Source organism: Anopheles merus, chromosome X, assembly GCF_017562075.2.
Source record: "Anopheles merus strain MAF chromosome X, AmerM5.1, whole genome shotgun sequence".
Lineage (NCBI taxonomy): Eukaryota > Metazoa > Arthropoda > Insecta > Diptera > Culicidae > Anopheles > Anopheles merus.
The window spans coordinates 9256112-9282262 of record NC_054081.1 but is presented as its reverse complement, the minus strand read 5'-3'; the positions used below and the strand labels follow the sequence as shown (position 1 = coordinate 9282262).

The 26151-nt window shown below is 44.6% G+C and overlaps 2 protein-coding genes and 1 long non-coding RNA gene across 4 annotated transcripts; 1 reads left to right on the top strand and 2 right to left on the bottom strand.

Moving 5' to 3' along the window:
- Positions 1 to 32: 32 nt before the first annotated feature.
- On the bottom strand, positions 33 to 10789 carry LOC121590620 (eukaryotic translation initiation factor 4B-like). Of its 2 annotated transcripts, none has more exons than XM_041910441.1 (5): positions 10662 to 10789; positions 5832 to 7214; positions 4994 to 5075; positions 2415 to 2583; positions 33 to 2340 (listed from the first exon to the last, which is right to left on the bottom strand). In XM_041910441.1, exons 1-5 carry the CDS (start codon positions 10675 to 10677, stop codon positions 2284 to 2286), a joined length of 1707 nt encoding a protein of 568 aa, XP_041766375.1. In that variant the 5' UTR covers positions 10678 to 10789; the 3' UTR covers positions 33 to 2283. The 2 variants fall into 2 exon arrangements, with proteins under 2 accessions (XP_041766375.1, XP_041766378.1); XM_041910444.1 differs by having other exon boundaries at positions 5832 to 7211.
- A 4986-nt stretch (positions 10790 to 15775) lies between these two features.
- LOC121591183 (ATP synthase lipid-binding protein, mitochondrial) lies at positions 15776 to 19224 on the bottom strand. Its single transcript, XM_041911666.1, has 4 exons — positions 19116 to 19224; positions 17993 to 18086; positions 17426 to 17630; positions 15776 to 17336 (listed from the first exon to the last, which is right to left on the bottom strand). Exons 2-4 carry the CDS (start codon positions 18038 to 18040, stop codon positions 17173 to 17175), a joined length of 417 nt encoding a protein of 138 aa, XP_041767600.1. The 5' UTR covers positions 18041 to 18086; positions 19116 to 19224; the 3' UTR covers positions 15776 to 17172.
- A 2159-nt stretch (positions 19225 to 21383) lies between these two features.
- On the top strand, positions 21384 to 22188 carry LOC121597969. The gene is made up of 2 exons (XR_006005494.1): positions 21384 to 21471; positions 21541 to 22188. It is a non-coding gene; the product is annotated as an uncharacterized LOC121597969 (long non-coding RNA).
- Positions 22189 to 26151: the final 3963 nt, after the last annotated feature.

Below are 26151 nucleotides of genomic sequence, written 5' to 3'. Positions count from 1 at the left end.
ATGCTTTTATTCACGGGCAAACAGCGAATAGCTCCGATTCACCGCACACCACCACCCACCAGCACCTCTCCTGTGGCTAGCACAGCGTGTGCGTGTGTGTGTGGGTGTATGTGCGTCGTGCGCATTTTACTTTTTTTTATTTCGAAAAAGAGACTGGGAGGGGATGGGGGGTGGTGTTGATTACATTAAGCAAAGGTTACATATTTTGAAATAATTTCCATACACGCATTTATCCTACTGCACCACTAGAATATTCGACGATTGATGCCTTGGGGGAATGAGGGGGAGGAAAGGGGAAACTTTTACCTAGTCAACAGAGCAGATGGGGAACGAGGGAGGGCAAGATAGAGAGAGAGAGGAAACGAAACACGCCCAGCAAAAAGAGAAAAAAGCCCTTTAATAAATAACTTCAAAGTGTTAAACACAGACACACGCACCATTCGTATCTTATTTTTTGTAGAAAGGGGGGGGGGAGGTGGATTTCCCTGCGCAATCACTCCCTCAACCCCCCCCCCCCCCTTGAAACAGACTTTCTTGCTTTTTTTGCTGAAAAAAGCTGACCTACTAAAGAGTTCTGTGATTGTGTGCGTGCGTGCTAAGGAGCATTTGTATTTTAAATAATAATTTAAAAAAAAACTATCCGGCACAATCGTCAACTCGCACACGCCTTTACAACATGCCCGTCATGGGTTCAAGCCCCGTGTGTGTGTGTGTGTGTGTGTGCAACCGACTCCTCCTCATATACAGAACGAATGGGCATCATCCTCTGCTGGATGGGTAATTAATTAAAGTGTCACTGCCAACCGGCAACGGGGTTGTGGCGCCCAAAGAGAAAGAGAGAGAGAGAGCAAACAACTCAAGTAAAATAAACGTTTTGTTTGCGTCAAAACGATTTTTTCGCATGATTTTACCGCGCTCTCGATCTTTCCCACTTTTGAGAGAGGGCGGGGGGAGAGAAAAAAAAAAAGAGAGAGAGAGAGAGAGAGAGAGAGAGAGAGAGAGAGAGAGAGAGACAGCGGGGTTTGAGCGGTTTTGGGTACTTAAATTGTCCTACTCTAAAGCGTTTTAAGGCGCACCCTTTATTTCGTGGTATTCACTGCTTGTGTGTCTCTATTCTGTTTGTTTCCTCTTTTTTGTTTAGCTAATCTTGTCTCACCTCTATCTCTCTCTCTCTCTCTGTCTCTTGCTCCCTCTTTATCTCTTATTTTTTGCTTAATAGTGGCTCCACAATTATTGGCCTGAATTCATTCGCGGGCCTCTGGGCTTTTCCTGCAATGCTTGCGATCCTCGGCCAATGTACATACAAACGCACGCACACACACACACACAATCAGCCACTCGCACGCACATCAGTCTTTGCCCTCTTCGTGTGTGTATGTGTGTGTGTGTGTGTGTGGGTTGGTGGTGGAGCAGCCGTGGGAGGAGTTTTGCCGAGAAAGAGTCTTGTCTTAGACATTTATTAGAATTGTTTGTTTGTTTCTTTTTTTTTTCTTATAAAGCAGAATGATCATTAAATCTTATGCACGCACGACAGTGTTTATATATATGTGTGTGTGTTAAAGTGTCTAAGGGTGTGTGTATTTTTTTTCTAAGTTAAAGTGTTGTTTCATTCCTGTTTTCTCTTCTCTCGTTACACGACACACACACACCTTACGCCTGTGTGTGTGTGTCTGTCCGTGTTTCCTTTCCCTTCCTTTGTTTCGTTTTCCGTGTCGTAATAAATGAATATAGGCGAAAAACAAAACATAAACAAAGAAACCAAAAATGCTACTGCTGCTGCTTCTGCTCAATATTCTGCTCTCTCTCTCTCTCTTCGCTGCACGATTTACTTTTAAACACACGATGCCGAAAATATCAAACTATAAAAAAACAAAAAAAAAAATTAGAGCAATATGCTAGAGCCCAGCCCAGAGCAAAGTAGAGCGGCGGTAGAGGGTGGTAGGGGGGGTCAGCGAGTGCGCGCGTGGCAATTCACAGCCCCTAAAAAACTCTCCCCCTGGCCGACCGGGCTGAATGTTCATATCTATATATACGCGTGTGTGTGTGTGTGTATATGTATGTGTGTGAGTGTGTGGGAGTGTGTCTTATGCTGTCCTCTGGCTGTCTTCCCTTTCCCTTTCACTAATAGCCCTTTTCTTCTTTCTTTTTTCTTCCCTTTTCGTCTTTTTCTTCTACCTGCTGCTTCCTCTTCTTCTTCTTCTTCTTCTGTAAACTGTTTTCTATTTTTTTTCACCTTTCGGGAGGTCAACTGGTGATGGAGCTTGTGGTGGTTTTGGTATTTTTTCAGTCATCAATTTCATCCGCTGACAATCCTTCGAAAGTGTTCTTCATCTGAAGATTCTGCAATAAAAAGAAAAACAAAAACAAAAACATTAACGTAAGGAACGTGTGAGGGGGAGATGTGGTATCATTACCGGTCCAGTAGGCTCTTGGAACTTGGGCATTCGCTCCTCCAGTGGTTTCGGTACGCCTTCCCTCTCCTTTTCGGCCGGTTTCGGTGCGTCGCGCCGCTCCTTGCCGTCGCCGTTGCGGTACGCGTCGCGGGGCGGCTGGGCTCGGTCACGTCCACCACGCTCGTTGTCGCTGCAGGACGATGTTAAGGAAAGAGCGCGCGAGAGTGAGAGAGAGAGAGAATGGAGAACAGTGTTACAAAAGTTCTTTTTTTATATATTTAAATAATGTACATGCATCAAAGGGAATACTGTTGGTTTGTTACTATCTAACACATGCATTCGTTATGATTAGTTCAGCAAAGCAATACATGGAAGCAGCACAGTATGCGTGCATTTTTTTCTTCTTATTCTCGACAGTGATAATGGTTATTTTTTATGAGCGCTTACCTTGGCAAAATAGTTAAAAAATAAAGCGTGTTCAGATAACTAAATGTACACCTAACACAAGAGAGCAAAATGTACACGAGGAGCCAACCTACGAAGGGCAGTGTAAAGTGTTTTCAAAACAAAGCGTTTACCAGTGCTGCAAAACGTCACTGTGTCATTGTGTCATAACGAATTCTGACTGTAACAACATCCATGTCAGCGTCAGGTACTCAATTGTGATGGCCAGTTGAGTCATCATCAAAACGATCAGTGTGACCAATACATACTTCGTGACATTTTGTAGACCATCGCTTGGACAGTCACTATTATCATGACATTTTTTGTTGTTGTCAAGTCAAGTCAAATTCTGACGTAAATAAAATCATATCAACCTCACGAGCTCTACTGTGATGATCAGGGGTGAGACTCACGCGGTTGATGCGGCCATCACATGCTTGGTCGCGACATTTTCTGCCGGTGATCATCACGACAGTCATTGAGAGATATGCGGGGCGAGCGAATGGTCCCAAGCTACAATATGAGGGTCCAAAACACCGACCAAAAATGTCATGACCAAGTGAGTGATCAAGAGATGGGCTACAAAAAAAATGTCACTAAGCATGACTTATGGCATCACAGCTGTGTACGTGAGATGACTCAAAACTTCGTTTCAGTCATGAGTGTTGGTGACTTAAACAGTGGCCTTTGGCAGCACTGTTCACAGCCAGAAAAAGTCATGATTATGCTTGTGACGGCATGCTTGAACACATGCGAATGTCACGTTCGGCATGTCATGACGCACTTTCATTGATTATCAGCATCATGAGCATCAAGCTACCACGCATATGTTCATTGTTTTCGTTGGTGAACATCTCGTGATGCTCATGACGTGTTGCAGCACTGGCGTTGACGTCACCGATGAAGGATATCCCTTAGCAAAAGCAAAATTTCGTCATGAAACCTCCTCAGCAGGGATCTGTGTTTATTTTGTTGTGACGCAAAAACCCCTCCTTTATGGGGACAAATTTTCAGTTTAGTTAATTTCCACGCAATTTGCATACACAAAAAAAAAATGGAATCATTCACCCGAGGAAAAAAGCCAATGGCAACAACCGGGAACGACGCCATTCATTCGTAGGAGTGCGTAACTGCTCGCGCCGTCGGTTGATTGAAGATTGAGATTTGGGTGGGATGTGGGTTCGGTTTTCACTTGCGGCAGGAAGTGCTTCGGTGTGTTTCGGTGGATAGATGCGTTTGCTGCCAGCGCAGGTCCCTTCTACTGGTGCCACAAGTTCTTTCGCACATGGTGTTGTTGATTGAAGATGCGTTGCTCCCGTCACACAACCCCGCGTGGGTTACACGACTCTACGAATGATGGGTGTACTACCGTCGGCGCTTTAAGCAAATCCGTTTCCTGAGGTTCTTAACGAGGATTTTGTTCGCGTGTGTATTAAATTAGCAATATTTTATAAGGTTGAACAGGCAAAGAGGGTTCGGTACCGCATTTGATGGAATTGTCTACGTTTCCTCGTATGAAAGAGCCGCAAAAAGCCTAACACTACCTACGCGCAATCTGAGTACGGGAAGTAGTATGAAGTGTTAATATATAGGGCGGTATGATTTTTAAATGGTTTTTTTTTCGTGCGTTTCATGTTAGGTGTTGCGTTAAACCGTCTAGAGCCAAGAAAAACAGCAAAAAAACGCATTTTTTGTGTTTTTGTGATTTTTGCGTTTTTTGTGTGTTTTTGTGTTTTTTTTTGTATTTTTTATGTTTTTGTGTTTTTTTTGTATTTTTTATATTTTTGTGTTTTTGTGTTTTTTTTTTGGTTAATTACGACGTGCACAAATTACGTTTACATCACACGTGCTACGGGGAAAATTACATGAGTGTTACAACGGTTGAAAAGTGAGTGACAATACCCAGGTGTTACAATGGTTTCAATGGTTAAAATTAAAGCCAGTACAAAATCCTACTGTAAAACGGGACAAAAGACAAAAGAAAGAAACAAAAGCGTTAAACGATTAAAGCGTGATGCGAGGACGAATGACAAACGCACACGCAGAGCAGACAGAGACATGCACAGGAGGGAGGAGAAGGTCTTATGAATATAATCCAAGCAAGCAAGTCATTAGCGGCAACCGCTACTGCTACTACTGCTAGGCACGGAACTTACCGATTGTGGCCAGTTCCGTTGTAAGATGGGCGATTCATGCCACGGTTATCCCGATGATCTCGATTGTCCGTTCGGCGATCGTCTAGTGGTCCGTTGTGGAAGGCCATAGAGAAGAGAGAGAGAGAGAGAGAAAGAGCGAACAAACAATATTAATAAGGGAAAAGCGTTTCAAAAGCAGCGACAAGCGCGGAAACGCAAAAAAAAACTGCGGCAAATAACAACAACAACCACACGGCATTTGCAGCAACAGCAGATTCAAACAAGCTCGGGGGAAATGCAACGATTGCATGAGAGTAATGCAGTAATGCAAACAAAACTGTCAAAATAAGGAAAATAAATTAGTAAATGATAAAAAAGAGCAAACAAGGGAATCGAAATATGAAAACGAAAACAAAAATAAGCAAACAAACCAAAACATCGTGCTTGAATCGTGGTTAGCGAGAATGGAAAAGTAAATGTAAGAATAGAACATGTTAAAACAATGCAACAATTGCAATGCAAATCGTTGTGTGCGTGAAGTTTCACACAACACACATAGAAAGAAAAAAGAAGAAAACAAAAATCAAGCATCGGCTCCAAAAACAACAAAACCGAAAATCGAGAAAGAAAACAAACAAAAAATACGAGCAGGCGGCACGTGGGCGGGTTTTGCTTCCAAGCGGGGCGGGGGCAACAAAAACTTGGCACACGCACACCCACCCACCCCCGCCAGAAACCCGGCCCAACCTTCTCCTGCCGTACGTACCCGCGGTGCGTCTGTTACTGTTAAACTTGCCGCTCGGGCCCAGCTTCCGCGCGGGCGACTGGATGCGGTCCTCCTCCCCCGCCTTCGTTTTACCTTTCTCCTCCTCGCTGGCGGCACTGCGCACCCGCCAGTTGGCAATCGGCTGCTGCTGGTCGCGGGTAGCGCTGGTACCCCGGACCGCCGGCTTCTCGCCCTCCACCGCCGCCGCACCCTTGCCATCGCTTTCGGCCGGCTGCTGCTCGCCGCCCCCCTCCGGGAGGTTCTCCTTTTCGGCGTCGCGCTTGCTGCGCTCCTCGGCCGCCTCGGCCTCCCGCTTGCGGCGCAGCTCCTCCTCCTGCTGCCGTAACCGCTCCTCGATCTCGCGCTCGCGGGCCGCCGTGTCGACCGGTTTCGCGTCGCCGAACACCTTCGCCGCCGGGACGGCGGTCGGGCGCGGCTTCGGCGGTTCCGCCGCCTCCGCCGGCTGCTCGTCGCCCCCGCGCCCGCCCCGCTCCGACTCGTCGTCCGACTCGACCGCCGGCTTCGGCAGCTCCGGCAGGGGTAGGGTGCGCGGCTGCAGCACCAGCTTCGGCCGCTCCATCGGCACTTCCGGATCGCGTCTCATGATACCGCCGCCACCACCGATCGGGCCGCGACCACTGTCCGGCCCCCGGCGAAACACGTTGCCACGGTCGCCGCCGTCCCGACCACCGCCCTCGCGGTCACGATCGTAGCTGCGGGGGGCCCGCGGGGACTGGGGGGCCGGCCGCTCGCCCAGCCGCCAGTTGCCGCCGCCATCGCCGGCCGGCCGCTCCCGATCGTCCCGGTCCCGGTCGCGCCCGTAGCCACCGCCGCCCCCGCCGCTGCTGTACGGGCGGCGCATGCCCCCGCCGTCCCGGTCGCCCATCGGGCGCGATGCTCCCGAGTCGGGCCGGTCGCGCCAGTTCCCGCCGGACGACGGGCGGTCGCTGTCGCCGGACGTGAAGTTGTCGTACCGATTGTTTCGCCGCTTGTTGTCGCTCTCGTTGTACAGGCCGATGCGGATGCGCCGGTTGCGCGCCATCGGTTCCGGCATCGCCAGCACCTCCATCAGGTCGTTGCGCGTCGCGAACTCGATGTAGCCGAAGCCGCGCAGCCGCCAGGTTTCGCTGTCGTCGCGCGGCAACGTCATCGACACGATCTCCACGTTCTCGAAGATGTCGTACAGATCGTTCTCGTTGATGTCGTACGGCAGGTTGGAGACGTAGACCGAGAACGGCGGGCTGGTGGGTATCGAGTCGTCGTTCAGGATGCGGCTGGCGCGCGGCGCCGTCGGCAGCGCGATCACCTGCGTGCGCACCGCCCGTAAGTCATCGTCGTCGTACGAGTCATCGCCCCAGTCGAGCTTCACTGGCACCGCCACCTGCACCTGGTTCGGTACCGCCGTGTTCCCATCGGTAAGAAACTCACCCAGGGACAGCTTGTTGTTTTTTTTCACCTTTTTACCCTTTTTTCCTGCTTATCATGGGCGACAGAGATGGGAAAATGCAAATGCATCATTAATACAAGCATGAAAGTGGATGAAAGTCAGCGCCCCTGCTGTTGTTGCCCCTTAGTGCGATTGGTGCGTGACCTTCTTTTAGCGGTTTTTTTTTAATCTTTATTTAATTTATTTTACTGCTTGCCCCATTTTCCCGCCCAGCCTTAGGCGGCGCTCTGGCACCAATCGAACAAGACATCCGACTCGCACAAACGCCTAACATCTACATGGAAGATTTCTCCTTGGAAATTCCGATTGGATTTGTCCAATAGGGGTGCTATAGAGTCCAATTCACATTACATTACGTTCATTTCACGTCAATAAAGTGTCCCACAGCTATGAGAACTCTTGGAAAATCCTGTATGTTATTCCTACGTTTTAGAGGAGAGTTATTCCTCGATATATGCTATGCGGACCGGGAGGTTATAGCGTATCTTGAATATTAACTTTCAGATAAATTGTTGATAGCTTTCGTACAATTTTTGTTTTGTTTTTCAAAACCTCTTCTATGTACCAATTGTTGTACTGTGGGCCTAATTGTTGTGCTACTCCAAAAACGGTGCGAGATGTGTTAAACCTAACAACATTTAGGTTTTTAAGGAATGTACAATTACAAAATTTGTAAACATGATGTTGAAAATTAATAAAATTTTATATTTTAAAGATAAGGTTCCGCATGTCAACTTTTATACGATTTTTCATGCGAAATGATACAACTGGTTTTTGCTTGTAGGCATGGGAATAGCACAACAATTGATTCATGCCCGCTCAATCAACACTCATAACTGAAACTAAGCTCAAATCAGCCTCAAGTACACAACTGAGATGATCAGGGGTGCGACTCAAACAGTCACAGTGCTTGGGGACATTTGAAACAGAGTGAAACAGACCAAGAAACTATGCTCATTTTGTTTCTAGGAACTACTGGCACGCCCCCCATATATCATGACTATCGTGATGATCACCGACTGAAAATGTCGCGACCAAATGATAGGCCAAAACATGGCTGCAAAAAAGTCACCAAGCATGTGATGGCCTCATCAACTGTTGGATTCTCACCTCTGATCATCACAGTAGAAAGCTCGTGATGACGCTGACATGATTTTTTTTTCTGTCGGAATTTGTCATAACTGTCAGTGACATTTTGCAGAACTGATCACAGTAAAAAAAAATGTCATGACAAAGCGACTGACCAAGCGTTGATCGCAAAAATGTCACTAAGCATACATTGGTCACACCGGTCGTTTTGAGTATCATAATTGATTATCACAATTGAGTACGTGACGCTGACATGGATTTTGTTTCAATCTGATATTTTTATGACATTGATGGTAGCATTTTACATTTTTTTAGACATTGACGGTGAGGGCGGTCCCGTGGTACAGTCGTCAACTCGAACGACTCAATAACATGCCCATCGTGGGTTCAAGCCTAGAATGGACCGTGCACCCGCATCAAGGATTGACTATCCGGCTGCGTGGTAATGAATAAAGTCTCGAAAGCCTGTATAGACCGGCATGTCCGCGTAGGACGATACGCCAAATAGAAGAAGTGACATTTAACAGCACTGATCATGACAGATCATAGAGCGCTTTTCGAACAAAGTCAGATTGATTGTTGGCCGTGTTCGATTGGTGCCAGAGCGCCGCCTTACATTGAGCTCATCAAAATCAAAGATCCATTTTTGTCTCTTTTTCGTGGTTGTCCAATTGTCGCAAATTTTCCGACGTGAAATACGGAAAGCAATGATTGAAATGCCGTGGGGAAAGAGTGCATATTTCATCATGTTTCCTCTGACCATGGTTGTTTTAAATTCAAATGAACCGTTGGTTCGTAATCATCTCGGATTGTGTGCATATTTCTTCTGCCAACTGCCATTCCAAATGATTGCAATATTTCCCCCGCTTGAAACAGATGCCATGATTCCGGACGGATTTCCAGCGAACTGTGCGTTGGTGTGTGTGCTCGCACGTGCTTGGAGGTGTGTGTGTGTGTGTGGGCGCTCACATTCCGATTTGGTGTGTGCGTTGGATCATTGCAAGATAGTTTGGCACACATTCGCGCGCATGTCTGTGTGTGTGTGTGTGTGTGTGTGTGTGTGTGCGCGGGGCAGAGAGGGAGCTTTCGTTGATTGTTGTGACAATTGTGTGTCGTGGAATGGTGTCTCGCGACCCGGAAACGACGGCGCAGTTTGCGTTTCTTCTTTCCTTTAATCCCCTTCTCTCTCTCTCTCTTTCTCTTTCTCTCTGCAAATCGGTGGCGAACGAAGCGGATTTTGCCCGCTGGACATCTTTTGTAATTATATAAATTGTGTTCCAGAAAGCGAGCGCACACACACACACACACACTCTTTGCGTGATGGTGGTGGTGGGGGGAAGAAGTGGGCCACCATCTCTTCTTCGTCTCTTGTACCATCATCCCGTTCCCTTCTTTTTTTGTTGTGTTGGCCCACCTTATGGCACACAACTTGTTCCACAAACCGTCCCTACCATCATATTGTAAGTGTGTGTGTGCGTGCGTGCGTGTGTGTGTGTTTGGGGTTGAGGATTTTTTTTGTGCTCTCCCGCTGGCTGGTTAATTGAAGATGAACCCCCCCATCATCGTGCACAGGTGGTTCGACGTTTGGCCGCGCAGACAATTTCGGGGTATGCCAGATGACACGAACACGGAAATGGACCAAGCAGCAGCAGGCCAACCTTTTTTCCCCCTAAACTCCGAACACGCGCAACAAAAAAAAACAACGATACACACACGCACGCACACTCCCAAACAAACACACTTACTAACACACACGCACAGTACAGAAAGTTCGACAGGAGATTTGTCAATTTTAGCCACGCGGTAAGGTGAACGAGTTTTTACACTCCTCCTACCGACCTGCGCCCCCCAGCCACACACAGTCAAGGGAACGGGAATGTTCCTCTTCTGCACACTACTACTCTCACCCCCGTTTTCCCTCACATACCCACCAACCCGTAAAATGCACTTAACCTCACAAGGGACGCATGAAAGCTCCAGGGCCGGGGGCGCCCGCTTTCACCCCAGCGGTAGCGCCCGTTTCGCGCGCCACCATTTTGCTCCCACTCGCGCACACACACACACGTTGTCACGTACACATATACACACACACACACACGCGCGCGCATCGCTGTACGCCACGTTCAGTTCACCTAAAAGTGCCCGTCCGATGCTCTCTCGCTCGGATGGAGTGGTTTGTGGCTGCTACATTATCACCCTCTCCCTTCCTTGCCCCCTCGTCCGAACGACCCACCATCACGATGGGGTTTTTTCCTCGAGGGAGGAAGCCTTCCTGCCAGCCACTGGCCAGACTTGCTCAAAAACGGTACAGGAGCGGGAAGGACCGTGTCACGCACGATTCGCACTTTCGGGACGCTGTGGGTTACGCTTATGCTCACTTTATTTACCTGATACGGTCGCCATTACGACTGACTTCTACGGTGAAGCGATAATGAAAGGGCGATTCTTGCCTACCAGCGAACAAAGCACCGTACATTGACAGCTCGAAGGTGTCAGTGCGTGTATGTGTATGTGTGTGTGTCTGCGCGCGCGTGACAGCATGAGCAAGCAGCTTTGACAGCGCTGACAGCAGCGCATTTTGCCTACGTGACACGCGGCCGTCTGCCCATGCAGCAGCACGATGATGGTACGCTGTTCGCAGTGGAATATGATGGAGCAATAACAAAAAAACCGAGTAAAGTTGAATGAAAAAACTGTTTCCGGCGGCAGAAAACAATAGTTTACACTCATGCTGGATCCGGTTTTAGTAGCAGCTTTAGTATTTTAGTTATGCTTTGTTTATTTTGACATTTTTTGTTTCTTCAATCATCGCCAACGCAGCAAAAATGCTGTAGGGCGATTCTTGGATTGCACTGATTTGCTAGTTTATATTTGTCGCAACATCGATTGGGCAACTACGAAAAACTATCATTGTACAGTTTTTAAGCCCTTGTTTCAGTTTTCCTTTCACAAACCAAATCATTTTTATTCATATTTTCTTCTCAATGAAACCCCCCACAAGTATTTTACCATCCCATGCAGCAGTGGAAACGACTGGAAGGCTGTTGCCTGTGCAGCACTGTTTGCTGCACGACACGGTTCCCATCCAGTGTGGCCAGATTAGTTTGGGCGGATTTCGTGAGAATATCCAAATTTTATAGGTAGTTTTCGGTAGTTTTTGAAAATTTTAACTCAGTTAAAATAAAGTGTTGAATGCGGAGGGTGGGGTGAGGGGAAGAGAAAACAAACATCCTTTATTTATTTTAAGCAGAAGGATTAGATTTCCCAAGCGCCACAAGCTTATCCGGCTGTAAAATCAAATATCCGTCCGGAGCTGCCCGGAGCCGCATGAAGCCACTATTCGGCAGCCAGAGCCGTCCGGAGCCGCTAGTCGACAGCCTGAGCCGTTCGGAGCCGTCTGGAGTCGTCGGAGCTGCCTGGAGCCGTTGGAGCTGTCTGGAGTCGTCGGAGGCGTTGTAGCCGTTGGGGCCATCTGGAGCCGCCCGGAGCCGCTCTTCAGCAACTAGAGCCGTAAGACCCGTCCGGAGCCGTTCGGCATCGTTGAAACAGTCGAAAGTATTCTGAAGCGCTTTAAATCGCTGGTATGAGCGATAAAATCGGAAGGGATAATTAGGAGTTGATGAGATAAAAAATATCTTCTTACACTTTTTAAATTTAATTTGCAAAAATATGCATTCCATCTATGTTTAAGGTGTTTTATTTGATACAAATATGAGAAAAAGCATTTCCAGTAGATTGATGACTTACGGGTTAAACCTCAAGTGCCACAGATCTACTAAACGACCACTAAAAGAGTTCTAAACGACTGATGCATTATGAAGAAATAGCAAAAAGCTCGTGGCTTCATCTGTTGGTTGGATACCCAACAAGTGGAGCTTCCTCGCTTGGAGGAGAGCTTTCTCAATCCCTCTGTACTGTTGTATGGTTTCGCATTGAAGTTATGCATTGCTAGAACTAGAACGGCGATAGGATTGTTTAAATACTAAACTCCAATGCGAACCATCTATACAGAAGCAAGTAAGATTCGAGTAATGGTCGTTGGTGTTTAGTGGATTTGTGGCACTTGGGGTGTCTGATCACACGACCATTCTGATATAGATATAGATTTTCGCTCAGAAAGTTAGAAGGCTATATATAGGTCATGATAAGATGAATCTTGACGAAACCCAAGCGCCACAGATTAAGCTTAAACGACTCGAAAATTGAATATCCATAGAAAAAAAATGAAAGCTCCACAGCTTCATTGGTTTGATCAATAGATGGCGTATTAAAACTGATTATTATATTGCTATCCTTTTCTTGCAATGTGTTTCGGCAAGTTTCATCTTATCATGACATATATAGCCTTCTAACTTTCCGAGCAAAAATCTATATGAATGGTCGTGTGGTCAGATAAGTACAAGCGTTCTGGGTATCAACACCAACGACCATTACTCAAATCCTACTTCCCAAATAGCCAGAATTGCTTAAGCAGCTCATTTTGGCACGCTAAAGATCGCTGCTCTAATTCGCCTTTTGCAGTAGATAAACAGCATCAAAGTTCTATGTGGGTCTTTCAAACAGCGCCTAAGCAGCTTCCTTATGCCACGATGCCAGGTATTATTTTTCTTTGTGTTTTATTTTCAAGCAAGCGTCATCGATAAAATAAACAACAAGATTTGTTTCGTTTAAACACATATGTATATTTTTAAATCCTTTGTATTGATGAATTACACAAAATTTTACACAATTTACTGATAATTCACAATCACTTCACTCAATATTCATTCTTCAATTAACGGATCTAACTTGTGCAGTAGCAATGAGATTATTGGCGGCGTACGTCTTTGACACTTTGACAAGAGCCACCTTGTACCGATGTCATGCATTAAAAAGCTATAAAGTTCCACCAAGTTCAGTACCCTTCTTAACAAGCCTTCAAGTTCCACCATGAACCCTACACATAGTGCTAATCAGCCGCAAAGTTCCAAAAAGTACGATGTGCCTGTTAAAAAGCTCCTTAGTTCCGCAAAGTACCGTCTATCTCTTAATCAGCCCCAAAGTAGGACATCGGAACGATTTTTCGTTAATCAGCCCTAAATCAGCTATAAAGTACGAGCTGGCTATTTGGGTTGTTTCAGTGCTGGTGGTTTCGATTGGAGTTTGGTATTTAAACAATTGTATCGCCGTTCTAGTTCTAGCGATGCATAACTACAATGTGAAACCATACAACAGTACAGAGGAAATGAGAAAGCTCTCCTCCAAGCGATGAAGCTCAACTGGTTGGGGTATCCCACCAACAGAGAGCGCCACCAGCTTTTTCGCTATTTTTAGAATGCATGAGTCGTTTGCCGTCTGCTAAACGAAGTCTTTTTATATTCCGTTTAGGTAGAGAACTTGAGTCGTTTAGTGGTCGTTTAGTGGATTTGTGGCACTTGGGAACACATTGCAAGAAAACGACAGCAATATAATGATGAGTTGTAATGCGCCATCTATTGAGCAAACCAATGAAGCTATCCCAAATAGCCAGAATTGCTTAAGCAGCTCATTTTGGCACGCTAAAGATCGCTGCTCTAATTCGCCTTTTGCAGTAGATAAACAGCATCAAAGTTCTATGTGGGTCTTTCAAACAGCGCCTAAGCAGCTTCCTTATGCCACGATGCCAGGGATTATTTTTCTGTGTGTTTTATTTTTAAGCAAGCGTCATCGATGAAATAAACAACAAGATTTGTTTCGTTTAAACACATATGTATATTTTTAAAACTTTTGTATTGATGAATTACACAAAATTTTACACAATTTACTGATAATTCACAATCACTTCACTCAATATTCATTCTTTAATTAACTTATCTAACTTGTACAGCAGCAATGAGATGATTGACGGCGTCTCTCTTTGACACTTTGACAAGATCCACCTTGTACCGATGCCATGCATTAAAAAGCTATAAAGTTCCACCAAGTTCGATACACACTCTTAACAAGCCTTCAAGTTCCACCATGAACCCTACACATAGTGCTAATCAGCCGCAAAGTTCCAAAAAGTACGATGTGCCTGTTAAAAAGCTCCTTAGTTCCGCAAAGTACCGTCTATCTCTTAATCAGCCACAAAGTACGACATCGGAACGATTTTTCGTTAAACAGCCCTAAATCAGCTATAAAGTACGAGCTGGCTATTTGGGATGGAGCTTTCTTTTTTTTCAATAGATATTAGATTTTCCAGTCGTTTATACTTCATCTGTTGTGCTTGGGTTTTGTGGTGAAAATTTTGTAAAGTAGTTTAAAAAAATGTTTTTTTACGTTTTATATTTTTTTTTTCAAAACACTCCTTTCTACTTTAAAAGGCTATAACATAAAAAAGATAGCTATTTGAACCAATTTTTGCATAGTTATAAAAATTGAATTTATTCAAATTCCAAGTCGAGGTCGCTGGCTACCCGAGTAGGCCGGTTTCCTGAAATATGATTTTTTTGGTTGCCAGTGACAGGGTTAACGTCCCACGCAGCAGTGGAAACGACTGGAAGGCTGCCGCCTGTGCAGCACTGTTTGCGTTTATGCGTGTGTGTGTGTGTGTGTGTGTGTTGGTGCTGTACGATGTGACACAGGTAGGAAAGAGAAGTCGTTTTCTCCCGCTTTCGCCCTTCCCGGTATGTGAAGGTACCGCATGAAGCTGTAGGTCGTCCATTGCAAGGCCTCCTTTCAAAATTGGGTTAAATGAAAATGCGTGGAGAGGGGATGAGGAAAAGCAAAAACCACCCCGAAATCGCTTTTGGGAAAAAGGGAACGTTTGCAGAGGAATGTATGGAAGACTTCTTTTTCTTCTCCGGTGGAATTTTCCGGAATTTTACATTTTTTTTTCATGTATGATTGGTCTCCCTTCTTTTTTACGTCACTCGGTACCAATTTCCGTATGCGACTTGGACATTATATGTTGGCTTGCCATTATTTGAGCACGGAGAAAGCAATTTTTGTTTCAAGAGGCAAAAAGAAATGAACAAATTGTTGATTATGTGACAGGGAGCGGCAAGACTGCGAATGGAACATCATCAGAACCGTGCTGTCCTCACTACTGGGTGTAGTAACGCATCGGAGGCAACCTGTCTGACTAGACTTTTTTAAAAATATATAATTGATTTCCTAAAGCATTTTCCAATACGATTTTTCCCTTTCTTGCGGGATTGTGTCTGACATTTCTATTCCAGTTGGCACGACCCTTTACACTTTGCTGACTTTCGGATGCTTCCTTTTGCCCCACGTGCGACCACCCCTCCCAACACTCACTTTATGTCCGGAGGAAGGTGGTGGTGGACACATAAAACACACTTTTCTCAAAATCCATGTTTTTTTTCAGTTTTGTACCAGTAACTAGTCTCAATCTTTATTCTTTTACTTTATATGGATCACCACTCGCTGCTTTTTCTTTGTTTTATCTTCTAACGTGCGCGCGTTTGTAACTCATAATTGTTTTCTTCTTCTGCTTCTTCTTCTGTGTGTTCCGATGTTATTGGAGCGTTTCGTTTTCTTGTGTCTTCTGAAAACGCAGGGAAAGGTGACAACACTCCTCAGCCCCTCCCCCTCTCCCCGCCGCAACCCGCTTCCCACCCCCTTCGTGCCCGATCCATCCGCGGATGAGAAAACAAAATCCCCCCCACAACGACGGGTGTGTGTGTATGTGTGAGCCGTCGAAGGGTGGCATTTTGTGGGTGGGTGGTGGCCGCCCAAATCCTCCCAAATATGAGCGTCACCACGCACGCACGCACACGCCACCCCTGCACACACACACACACACTGAATGGTGAGATTTGAAAAATAAATCTCACGCACCGAAAAAAAACGCGCACGCACAGCAGACCACCTGGGGGGCGGCGGCTGTGGGGAGCACGGACTGGTATCACTGCCTCGTTGTCGGCGGCAAGGGCGGAAATGAAGGGGTTTTTTGTTTGTGGGAAAAAGGCTGCGTCGCGATCGTATGCTAAAAAGTGGGGTTACACCGGAGGGGGCTCCTTTGTGTTTGTGTGTGTGATGGTAAATGTGGTCTACAAAAAGGATTATGAAGGGGGTGCGAGACAAGGAGACACACACACACACACACACTGCTATCTCCCGCTCGCCGCCCCCTTGCCATCTTGGAGAGTGCTGAGCACGCTTTCCCTGGTGACTGCCTTTCAAGCGGTCATAATCGTTGTTCCGAGATCCTTCAGGCTTTCAGACGCACACACACACACGTACACACACGCACACAAAAGCCTTCCGTGGGAACACGAAGGAGCGATCGTGTGGATGTGTGTGTGTGTGTGTGTGGAGTGTCCTTTGTGTTTGCATGTTGGTTGTACCTTAGAGTTTGCTCTTGTCTCGTTTTTTTCCCATACACACCGGGCGCAACCTCCCCGCCGGGTGGTGGGTCTCTCTCTCTCGCTCTTCCCCCGTCTCCCTAAGGTTTTGTTAAGACAGAGGTCGTCGGCGTCGGCATCGATTTTGAACCTGCAGTAACTATTTATTCCTCCTGAGAGAGAATGCAATAATTGCAACGATTTTTTGCTCTTGCTAGGCTTGCTCGCTGAGCTCTATCCCTTATTAATAGTGTGTTTGTGTGTGTGTGTGTGTTTACGGGAACTATCTTAAAATCGACACTTTCTTTTTTTTCGCACGAAAGAGAGCCCCTTGTAAGGGGTGTTATGTTACACACCTGCGAGGTGGACTGGCCGGCACGAAGGGCGCTGATTTGTTTTTTTTTTGTTTCGTTTTCTCGTCGGTATGTTGTCTGTCTGTCTTGCTGTGGGACTAAACAAGAGGATGTGGGGATCGTGTCTGTGTTGCTTCAGTTCGCTTCTCCCATACACATCCATACGAATCACCGGGGTTTGCGTCCGATTATGTAGAAGGGGAAGGGGGGGGATGGTTTGTGTGGAGATAAAGGATTTAGAAAGCGAACAGCAGCAGGAAAGCCATCATAAGACAGAACAGACCCATGGCTTCAGACAGGGCGAAGCCCAGGATAGCGTACGAGAACAGCTGCTGCTTCAGCGACGGGTTTCTTGCGTAACCGATGATCAGCGATCCGAATACTGTTCCGATACCGGCACCTGTGGGTTGGCGGGGGGGGGGGGGGCAAAAGTTTTGGGGGGGAGTGTTAGATTTAACGCCTCTCAAAGCGAGCGAGCCAGCCACTTACCAGATCCGGCAACACCGACGGTGGCAGCACCGGCTCCGATGAACTTGGCAGCGGAGTCAATGTCACGGGTGACCGGGGTAGTCTGGAATGACCGGACCTGTGGCAGCAGAGCGACGGGCGCTGTGTTCTGGGCAGCGAGCGTCTGGCTCTGGGAGATGACGGCGCTGCTGATCGGTCGGATGTACGCCTTGGTTCCGTTGAGGACCTGGGTGTGCGGAAAAAGAAATAAGTAAAATGCAAAAAAAAAAAAAATCCACTTTCAACTGTTCAATTAAATCCGGAAAAGGACAAAATGCCGGTATAGCAGGCAGCTAAATCGATACTTTGTCGCTTGCTTTAGTGAGATCGATTTGAAACGGTTACGTAACGGACGCCCCTCGTGTTCTCTGTTTTTTTCCTCTCTCTCACACTCGCTGCTCGTGGGAGGGGAAGGGCAAGATAGTACGAGTTGTTATGTAACACGAGGGGTGGAAAATAGTATTTTTGGGATCTTTCCGTCTGCTTGTCACACGTCGTTCCTTCCGGAGTTAATGCAGTAGAGGAAGGTGGTATTGGCACATCACTTACCAGGCTTCGGGCAACTGGGGCAATGCGGGCGGCCGACGAGACGAACATGATGATGTTGTTTTTTGAGTTTAGGTTTTACTGGTACCTGAAGGACCTACGAAGGGAGAGAGAGAGAGAGAGGAAAAAAAACGATAAAATACATCAAGTTAATCCCGAAACGGTTGCACACAGCAACCACCAAATGTTGAGGTTAGATCTCTCTCCACGTCCGTGCGCGTGCAACCATTTTATTATGCGTTTCACCACCACTTCCCATCCCACTTGGAATGGTAAAAGAGCATCCACTTGAAAACCCCAGAGAGTAGGCAGACAGGCAATGCAAAAAATTTGTTTCGCCCCCAACAAAAAAAAAAGGGGAAAATTATTTTCCCAGTGCTTTGAGAGCGCTTGCAAGTGAGAATTCTGGAAAAAGAAACCGGCAGACATGGAGCTTCACACCCCGGCCACCGTGTGTGTGTGTGTGTATGTGTGTGGCGTTACGTAAGTTACGATTTTCTTCCATTGATTTTTTTTTTTGTTGGTTGGATTGCATTGTTCCTCCAGAGTGGCAAAGCAGCATTTAAAATAGCCGTTAAAGCATTGCCGGTCGGTTTTTTTCGGCAAAACCCTGATTTCCGAATCTTTACTAATCGGTTACACAACCATTTTCCGGGTTACATAAAGAACCTTTGGACGGTGGGGGGGAGCGATAATGAACACCTCTCGCTAACGGGTGTGTGTGTGTGCGCGCGCGCCTGTGTGCGTGCAGAAAATATGGCCGCCACGAGCCGAGAAGGAGCAGAAAACGCCTTTTTAAATGCCGGCAAAGGGCGAGTTTCTTCGCTGCTGTCTCGCTGGGTTTGATTGTTGCCTGTTGAGCTTGCTGGGTGGGAATTATGCGGGACTAAACTAAAAACAAAAAAAAAAGAACCAAATAGCCACAATGCCACAGTACCGCAAAGGTGTCCCCTTTGCTTCTCGATTCTCAAAATGTGCTCTTTACTTTACAAAGTGTAAATGGGATGGGAAACACACACGCGCGCACACAACACACATGTACGCACACACACACACAACACACAAACACACACAGGCACGCAAGCACGGTCGGTTTTGGGTTTGTGATTCCGGGAGCTCTACTCACTTCAAAACGCGGTCGACAACTTATCGAAGAACAGTGAACGTTGGTAGAAATTTTCGCTGCCTCGAACCCTCCGGTGCCAGTGCGGCCGGTTGCTGGTGTGCGTGCGGCCGCCCGTACCGTACACGCAACGGTACGGGCGCTCACGCACACACGGGCGGGCCCGGTTTGCGCAGTTGCGCAAAGTGCCAGCGGAAGTTCCCGGCGAGAATGTGTGGCCCGTGTGCTGTGACAGCATGTGACAGTTAACCTTCGCGGCTGCGGCTTCCTTTTGAGCGGGTGTTTTTTTTTCCTTCTATTTATTGGTGGTACTGCATACGTCTCCGACGCCTGTACATATGTAAAGGCAGGCATCTCCGCGTAGCTCGTTACGCATAGAAGAGAAAGATAGAGTAGACTCGACTAGTGTTTGCAAAAAAAATTAAACTGGTAGATTTCTTTTCTAATATAATGAACCATAACCAAAAGCCAGCTATCTTCTCTTCTTCTTCTATTACCAACGACCTACGCAGTCCTATAAAGGCTTTCGAGACCTACTTAGTACCGCGCAGCCGGATAGTCAGTTGATGCTTCGGGAGGACGGTTTATATGGGGCTTGAACCTACGAAGAGCATGTTATTGAAGCACATCTGCTATACTTAACACACAATATTCACTATAGGTACGTTGTGACACACTCTGCAAATCACATCATGCTATAGCAACACACCTGGTAGGGTTCACTAAATAATTGGAACAGTTTATACATCATAACCATAAGCAGGAACAGTTGATGCATCCTAACCCAAAGTAGGAACAGTATGTACAGGTAGTTCTCGAGATACACGGTACCTATTATAAGCGGATTTGGAGATACGCAGTTTTCTAAATTTGACAGTTTTCTGAGCAAATGGTACTGATTTGACACATCATTTGTCAAATTCCAAATAATTTCCCATTTCCAATCCCAAAAAAAAAAAATTAACATTTCAAAAGGACGAAAACTGTTGAATTCAGTTAGAATCATATCGAATAATTGATCAAGTGGCTAAAACCACCCTTTACTTGCAAAATTACTCGAAAATTTGTGATATTTAGGCCGTAATTTACGCGGAAATTCGACATACGCGGTATTTTGCGACCGTTTTCGGTCCCCATTAACCGTGTATTACGGGGACCGCCTGTACATGGAAGCGACAAGAATCATCGCTCTTGTCAAAAAAAGATAAACGGAACTAGCTTGGTGAGAAAAATATCATTGAATCATTCAACCCGGGACCAAAAGAACGAAGCCCATAACTTCTTTTGAGTATAAATAAAACCTACTTCGAGTTTCTATGATCACCTGGACGATCAAATGTCGATGAGTCCCCTACGTAACAGTACCCACCTCTGCCTATTTCGACAAAACAGACCTTCCTCAAAAATGTTTGAAGGCCACCTAGGCCAGCGCGAGTTCAAAGCTGCCACATTATTATGTCGTATACGAGTTGACGACCCTACCACGGAACCGCCGTCATTCTATTAGGAGTTCCAAGAAGTTCATTGCCTGTTGGTGTTGAATGGCGCCTATTGTTTGTTGCATGTTTCTTTAATTAGGCAACACACCTAATTGAGGCTTTATCTTTAGGCGTTCCTTGCAACTATTGGTCACGGATATAATATTGTTTAAATAAGCTCCAATCGCGGCCACTCTTATAACAAAATTGGTTTTGTTTTTTGCTTGAAATAATGCAGACATGGAGAGTATTGGAGGCATGTAAGCAAGTCATTTACAGTTGATTAAAAGCAATGGCAATGATCGGAAAGCAGAGTAAGAAGCATTCGCAACACAAATCACAGCAATTTATGAGGATTTAAGGCTAGAGATTCATATTTAGTCCAGTTGTTATGTTAGACAATACTAGAAATAGATAAATGCTTGTTTTTAGTTTAAACATATGAAATAAATGTATTTATTGCCATTTTTATGAGGTTCAAAGAAGAAAGTGCATCGTTTTGAAGCCAATTTGTTTATTATTTTTACAAAAGCTAGGCAAAATGTTGTACAGGTCCGTGTGTCTACTCACTGACAGCATGGTAGAATTTGAACGGAATCCCGTTTTTCGGTGCATTGGTCCAGAAACAACAATCAAATTGAGCCAATAAACCTGGCAAAAAGCTAAAACATGCAAGATTTTATCAAATGAAGCACTATTTCCATAAAAAATACCCCAAAATGCTTGCATTTTGTGCTGCTGTCTTGGCGTGTCGCTTCTAACGTTTCAAACGGTACAGTGTAAACGAAACGAAACCGGAATTCAACATCACACGAACGTCACTTAAAAAAACCAATTACGTCATAGAGAAGAGATTTTGTTTGTAAAAATTCTATAAAAATGTAATTCTATAAATGTGAAACATAGCCGATTTGGTTAAGAAAACGAGTAAAAAGCTTAAAATCTTGCAGGCCCACACATTGAGCCGTGATCCGGGCGTTCCAAACCCTCCAAACGCTCCTATTTGTTCCGGTCTCGTAACCGGCTGCGGCAGAGTGAACGAGACGGATGCAAACAAATCTACCCTGAACGGGGTTTTGCGGGCAGAAATTTGTAAAATATTGATTTGCGTGCGAAGAAACGCGTGCGTACTGTTTTGGAACTGTGTTTGCGTTAGGTTTGGCAGTGAAAAAAAGCAAACAATGTGTCGCTCGTGGCTAGTTTCATTACATAATCGGCCCGATTTGGGTCGCGGGAATGCTGTGCAGAAAAGAAGGCCAAAATGCGTCAAAAGTACGAGCGCGTAAACAATTGGGAAAAGGCTCCTGGGTCTGGGGTTTGCCGCGCGTGCATGAATCGTGCTTTGCCGGGGGATGAACTCTTGTATACGATGCGTGCAACGGGTCGCATACAAGCAGCGGTGGACAGTTTTTCCCCCGCAGTAAATGCTGCTGCAGGACCAGTTTCTGCCGTTAGCTTTGGCCGAATAGGCTGGTAAATTCTTGCTGGGGGGTTTCGGATTGTAGCGTAAAAAAAAAAAAAATCGGGAAAAAGTGGGAAAACTGCATCGTAGATGGTGGAGTGCAAACGTTTCAACAGTTCAAGAACGAAAAGAATCACAAAATGCTGTTCTAGATATTAGTAATTTATGTACAAAGAGTATTATTGTTATGCAACAAAAGATAGCTCTGTGAGTAACAACAATTAGTTAAACCCTAACGGGGAAGTAAGTTACGCAATTTGGTGCTGGACTTGGACAAACAATCGTGAAAGACACGTGCTGAAAAATGGAACATATGAGTTGTTTTCGATCAATCAATCTTTGAACGAGAAAAATCCGTTGACATTCACCAATCAATTGAAATATGATCCAAGCCGAAATCGCTACAATGTAATCTTCTTTCCGGACATAGACCGTCAAGGCATGATATAAGACGGTGAAAACTCGTGATTGGCGCTTAAAAAGATGACCAAAAACACCTTTCAAACGAAAACTCAATGAAAAGAATCAAAATTCTGCTTCAAAAGACGAATGAATGAAAACTCAACTTTAAAACAAGTGACAATAATAAGACAATTCCATGTAGATCCGATGGATACAAACGAGCCTAAACGCACCAAGAAGGACAAGATCGAATGTATAGCAAAAAATCGAGAAAAAACTGTCCATATACACGATATAATTCGCAACATACCGTGTTTTATCGTGTATAACGTCTCTCTTGGTGAATTATGCAATATTTTTGAAAAACAGTTTTTTTATCTTTTACACTTTGTAAAATTCAAAAATAATTTTTTTCATGTTTCCAAATTGATTCAGACCATTACAAGTGAATGGAAGGCCATCAGTATATCTTCGTATTCTTTTGGTATATTTCTGAGCCTGAGTTTTACAGATCATGCTTTTATCATTACACAAGTTCATTTGAATCGCCAATATAAAGAACCAGAGTGCGATTAATTGTTGCCTCAGTTTTCGAGCCTCATTCTTATTCCTTATGCCTTATCTTCGGCACACTCCTGGCTTTTTCTAGTATCTATTATTGGATACCCATGAACCAGACTATCTTTTTATGTAATTGAAGTTAATGTCTCAGGGATATTCGAATCGTTACTACTCGATAATTTAGTCATTTCGCCCTAAAAGGGGGTCGTTATACACGCTAAAATTCGGTATTGCTTTTCTCAAACTCTAAGAATACTTTGGTCCCCACAAAAATTGAATTCACTGAGGTTAAGTAAGCCGGTTTGGATAAGCCAACACTCCCCAAAACGCGTTATCCGTTTTTGAAGCAAAAAAAAAAAACGCTCCTTCAGTCCCTTTAAAACTTAACAGCAATAGCCAATTAACGCCTCATAGCATCAACATCAAATCACGCGAATAATAAATATCGGACGTAGTAAACTCATCATAAATTAGCTGCGGTCTTGTGCGGCTTGTGTTAATCACGTGCCTCTTTAACATTAAGCACTTGACGACAGCATGAAAGCATGGGTAGGTGCTTTCAGGGGATCGGGGGTATGACGAGGTCAAAAGCAAGCCCGCCTCCCTTGGTCTATAAATGAAAAAATGCCCGGCATGCCTCTAGCATTCTTTTACCCTTGCGGTAGCAAGAATACAAAAAAAATCGAACACGCACAAAAAACAAACACAGTGAGATATGTTACGTATTCGAAAACTAAATAAAACTTCAATAAAAAGGAAAGGAAAAAAGGCGAAGAAAGGAAGCAAAAACAACACCGGCTTTTTGTTTTGTTGAGAAAAGACTCGAAACCCGTCATCTGTCCGATCGATTGCAGCAGCTCTCAAGAGCTTTGGCAGGTAAGCAAGGAAGCGTTACACTGAGGCAACATTGCTAGGGTATAGCAGATGGGTGGGTTTTAGGGCTAAATGGAAACATTTATTTGCTTTTGTTTTGTTTTGTTATAAAATCATCATTGAAGCACTTTCAGCTTAGTACTTGGAAGAGCTAGATACACTTCCAAATAAATGGAAATGTTTTTGTAAAACTTTAAAATTGTTCACACTAACTGCCGGAGCGTGAGCGCATTGTAGCGAGTGTTTACAGCGCATGTGGTGGTGCTGTTACACAGTCACTTCCCTTGTTGTGCATACGCATGAACACGAAGCGTCAGAACGGGACCGTTGCGTTTGATTTGACCGTTGCAATAGAAAGCTTTTGCAGGGGTGTTTACTTTATCGGAGAATGCAGGGTTTCCCACGATTGATTGGTTGGTTCACATTAATTTTTGGTTGATTTTTTGGTGCGTTCCCACGATTTTTGGCCATTATCTAAAAATGTCAATTGTATTGATATCCAATCGGACGATACCAATAAATCATGGGAACGAACCAAAAATCTATCGTATCCCATAAATCGTATGACTACATAATAAATCGTGAGAAGAGCCCAGCAAATTCTGGGAACTGACCAATACATCGTGGGAAACCCTGTATTGCCACACTTTCTACAGTCGAAACATTAGCCGATATCGGGAATAAATAAACTCTTTTTAACAGTCGTTTCAAGTTCATTTTGGTTTAACTGACTTCATGGTTCATGGTTCTGTTAAAATAAACGATCGTTAAAACAGTTTACGACTGCTCGATATCGCATATAGGCAAACACGGGGGAAAAATTCTAGCAGTCTAATTAAACGACTGTTAATTTGTATCGCATACGCTCTTGACAGTCGTTTGTTTAACGGCGACATAGGACCTGTCGTTAAATTTAACAAATGAACTCAAAGCGTTCGCGATGCCAAATTCTAGCAATTTTTAACGACTCTGGTTAATTTTTAACGACTGTTAAATTTAAACCAATTCTTTCGCGATGCCAGCTATTAGCCGGTATCGGGAATAAATGAAAACATTTTAACAGTCGTTTAAAGTTCATTTTGGTATAACCGAGTTCATTTGTTGTTCATTCCTGTTAAAATAAACGATCTTTAAAACAGTTAACGACTGCTCGATATAGCATATAGGCAAACACGGGGAAAAAATCGAGTAGTATAATTAAACGACTGTTAATTTGTATCGCATACGCTCTTGACAGTGGTTTGTTTAATGACGGCATAGGACCAGTCGTTAAAATGAACAAATGTACTCAATGCGTTCATGATGCCAAATTTTTGCAATTTTTAACGACTCTGGTTAATTTTTAACGACTGTTAAATTAATATTGATGTTAATTTTAAACCTTTTTTTTCGCGACGCCAGATATTCTCTGTTTAATTTTATTTGATTTTTTAATCACCTTGAAATCTCTTTACACACGCCCGAGAACGTGTGCCAACATGTTCAGCTATGGTGACAAACCCTGTAATGAGAATAGAATTAGTGATGGTAAAAATGAAGTTTTCGTCGGAATCGATTCCGGCTGGCTCCGAAGTGCGAATCCGGTTAGTAGGTCCGGAATCAGTTCCCTGAATCGATTCCGGAATCGAGCTCCGAAATCAGAATCGTGTATGGAAATGATGTCCGTTTTGGCATCTACATAATTTCAATTTGTCCATTTTTCAATTATAAATTATTCAATATACTAATTGTCTGCCTAATATGTTTATCAATACGATTACTTATGTAACTAAATCTTATGCTATCCTAGCCTAAGTATAAATCTTCTAGTCTCAAAGAATTCAACAAAAGTTCGAGGCTAGACAAATGGAACAAGATAATAAAAGCTAAAAACTAATTCTTATTGGTATTCATTGTATTGGTTGATATAGCCGCGAAGACTCCAAATCTACCTCTAAAATTCTGATTTTCTCGAAATTTACTGAAATTCTGATTTCAGTTTCAAGCCTGATTATAATTATCGAACTAATTATGATTCCGGAGCTCCAACATCAGACGATTTCAGACATCAGCTCCAACAGCGATTTTATTATTTTAAATCTACTTCTGAAATTCTGAATCATAATTTAGTGAAACTTCTGATTTCAACTCCACGCCTGATTATAATTCCAGAGCTAATTCTGATTCCGATTCTGAAGCTGACTCCGATTCCCGAGTCGAATCTGATTCCAGATCCAATTCTGATTTTGGAACCAATTATGATTCCGAAGCCGATTCCAATTCC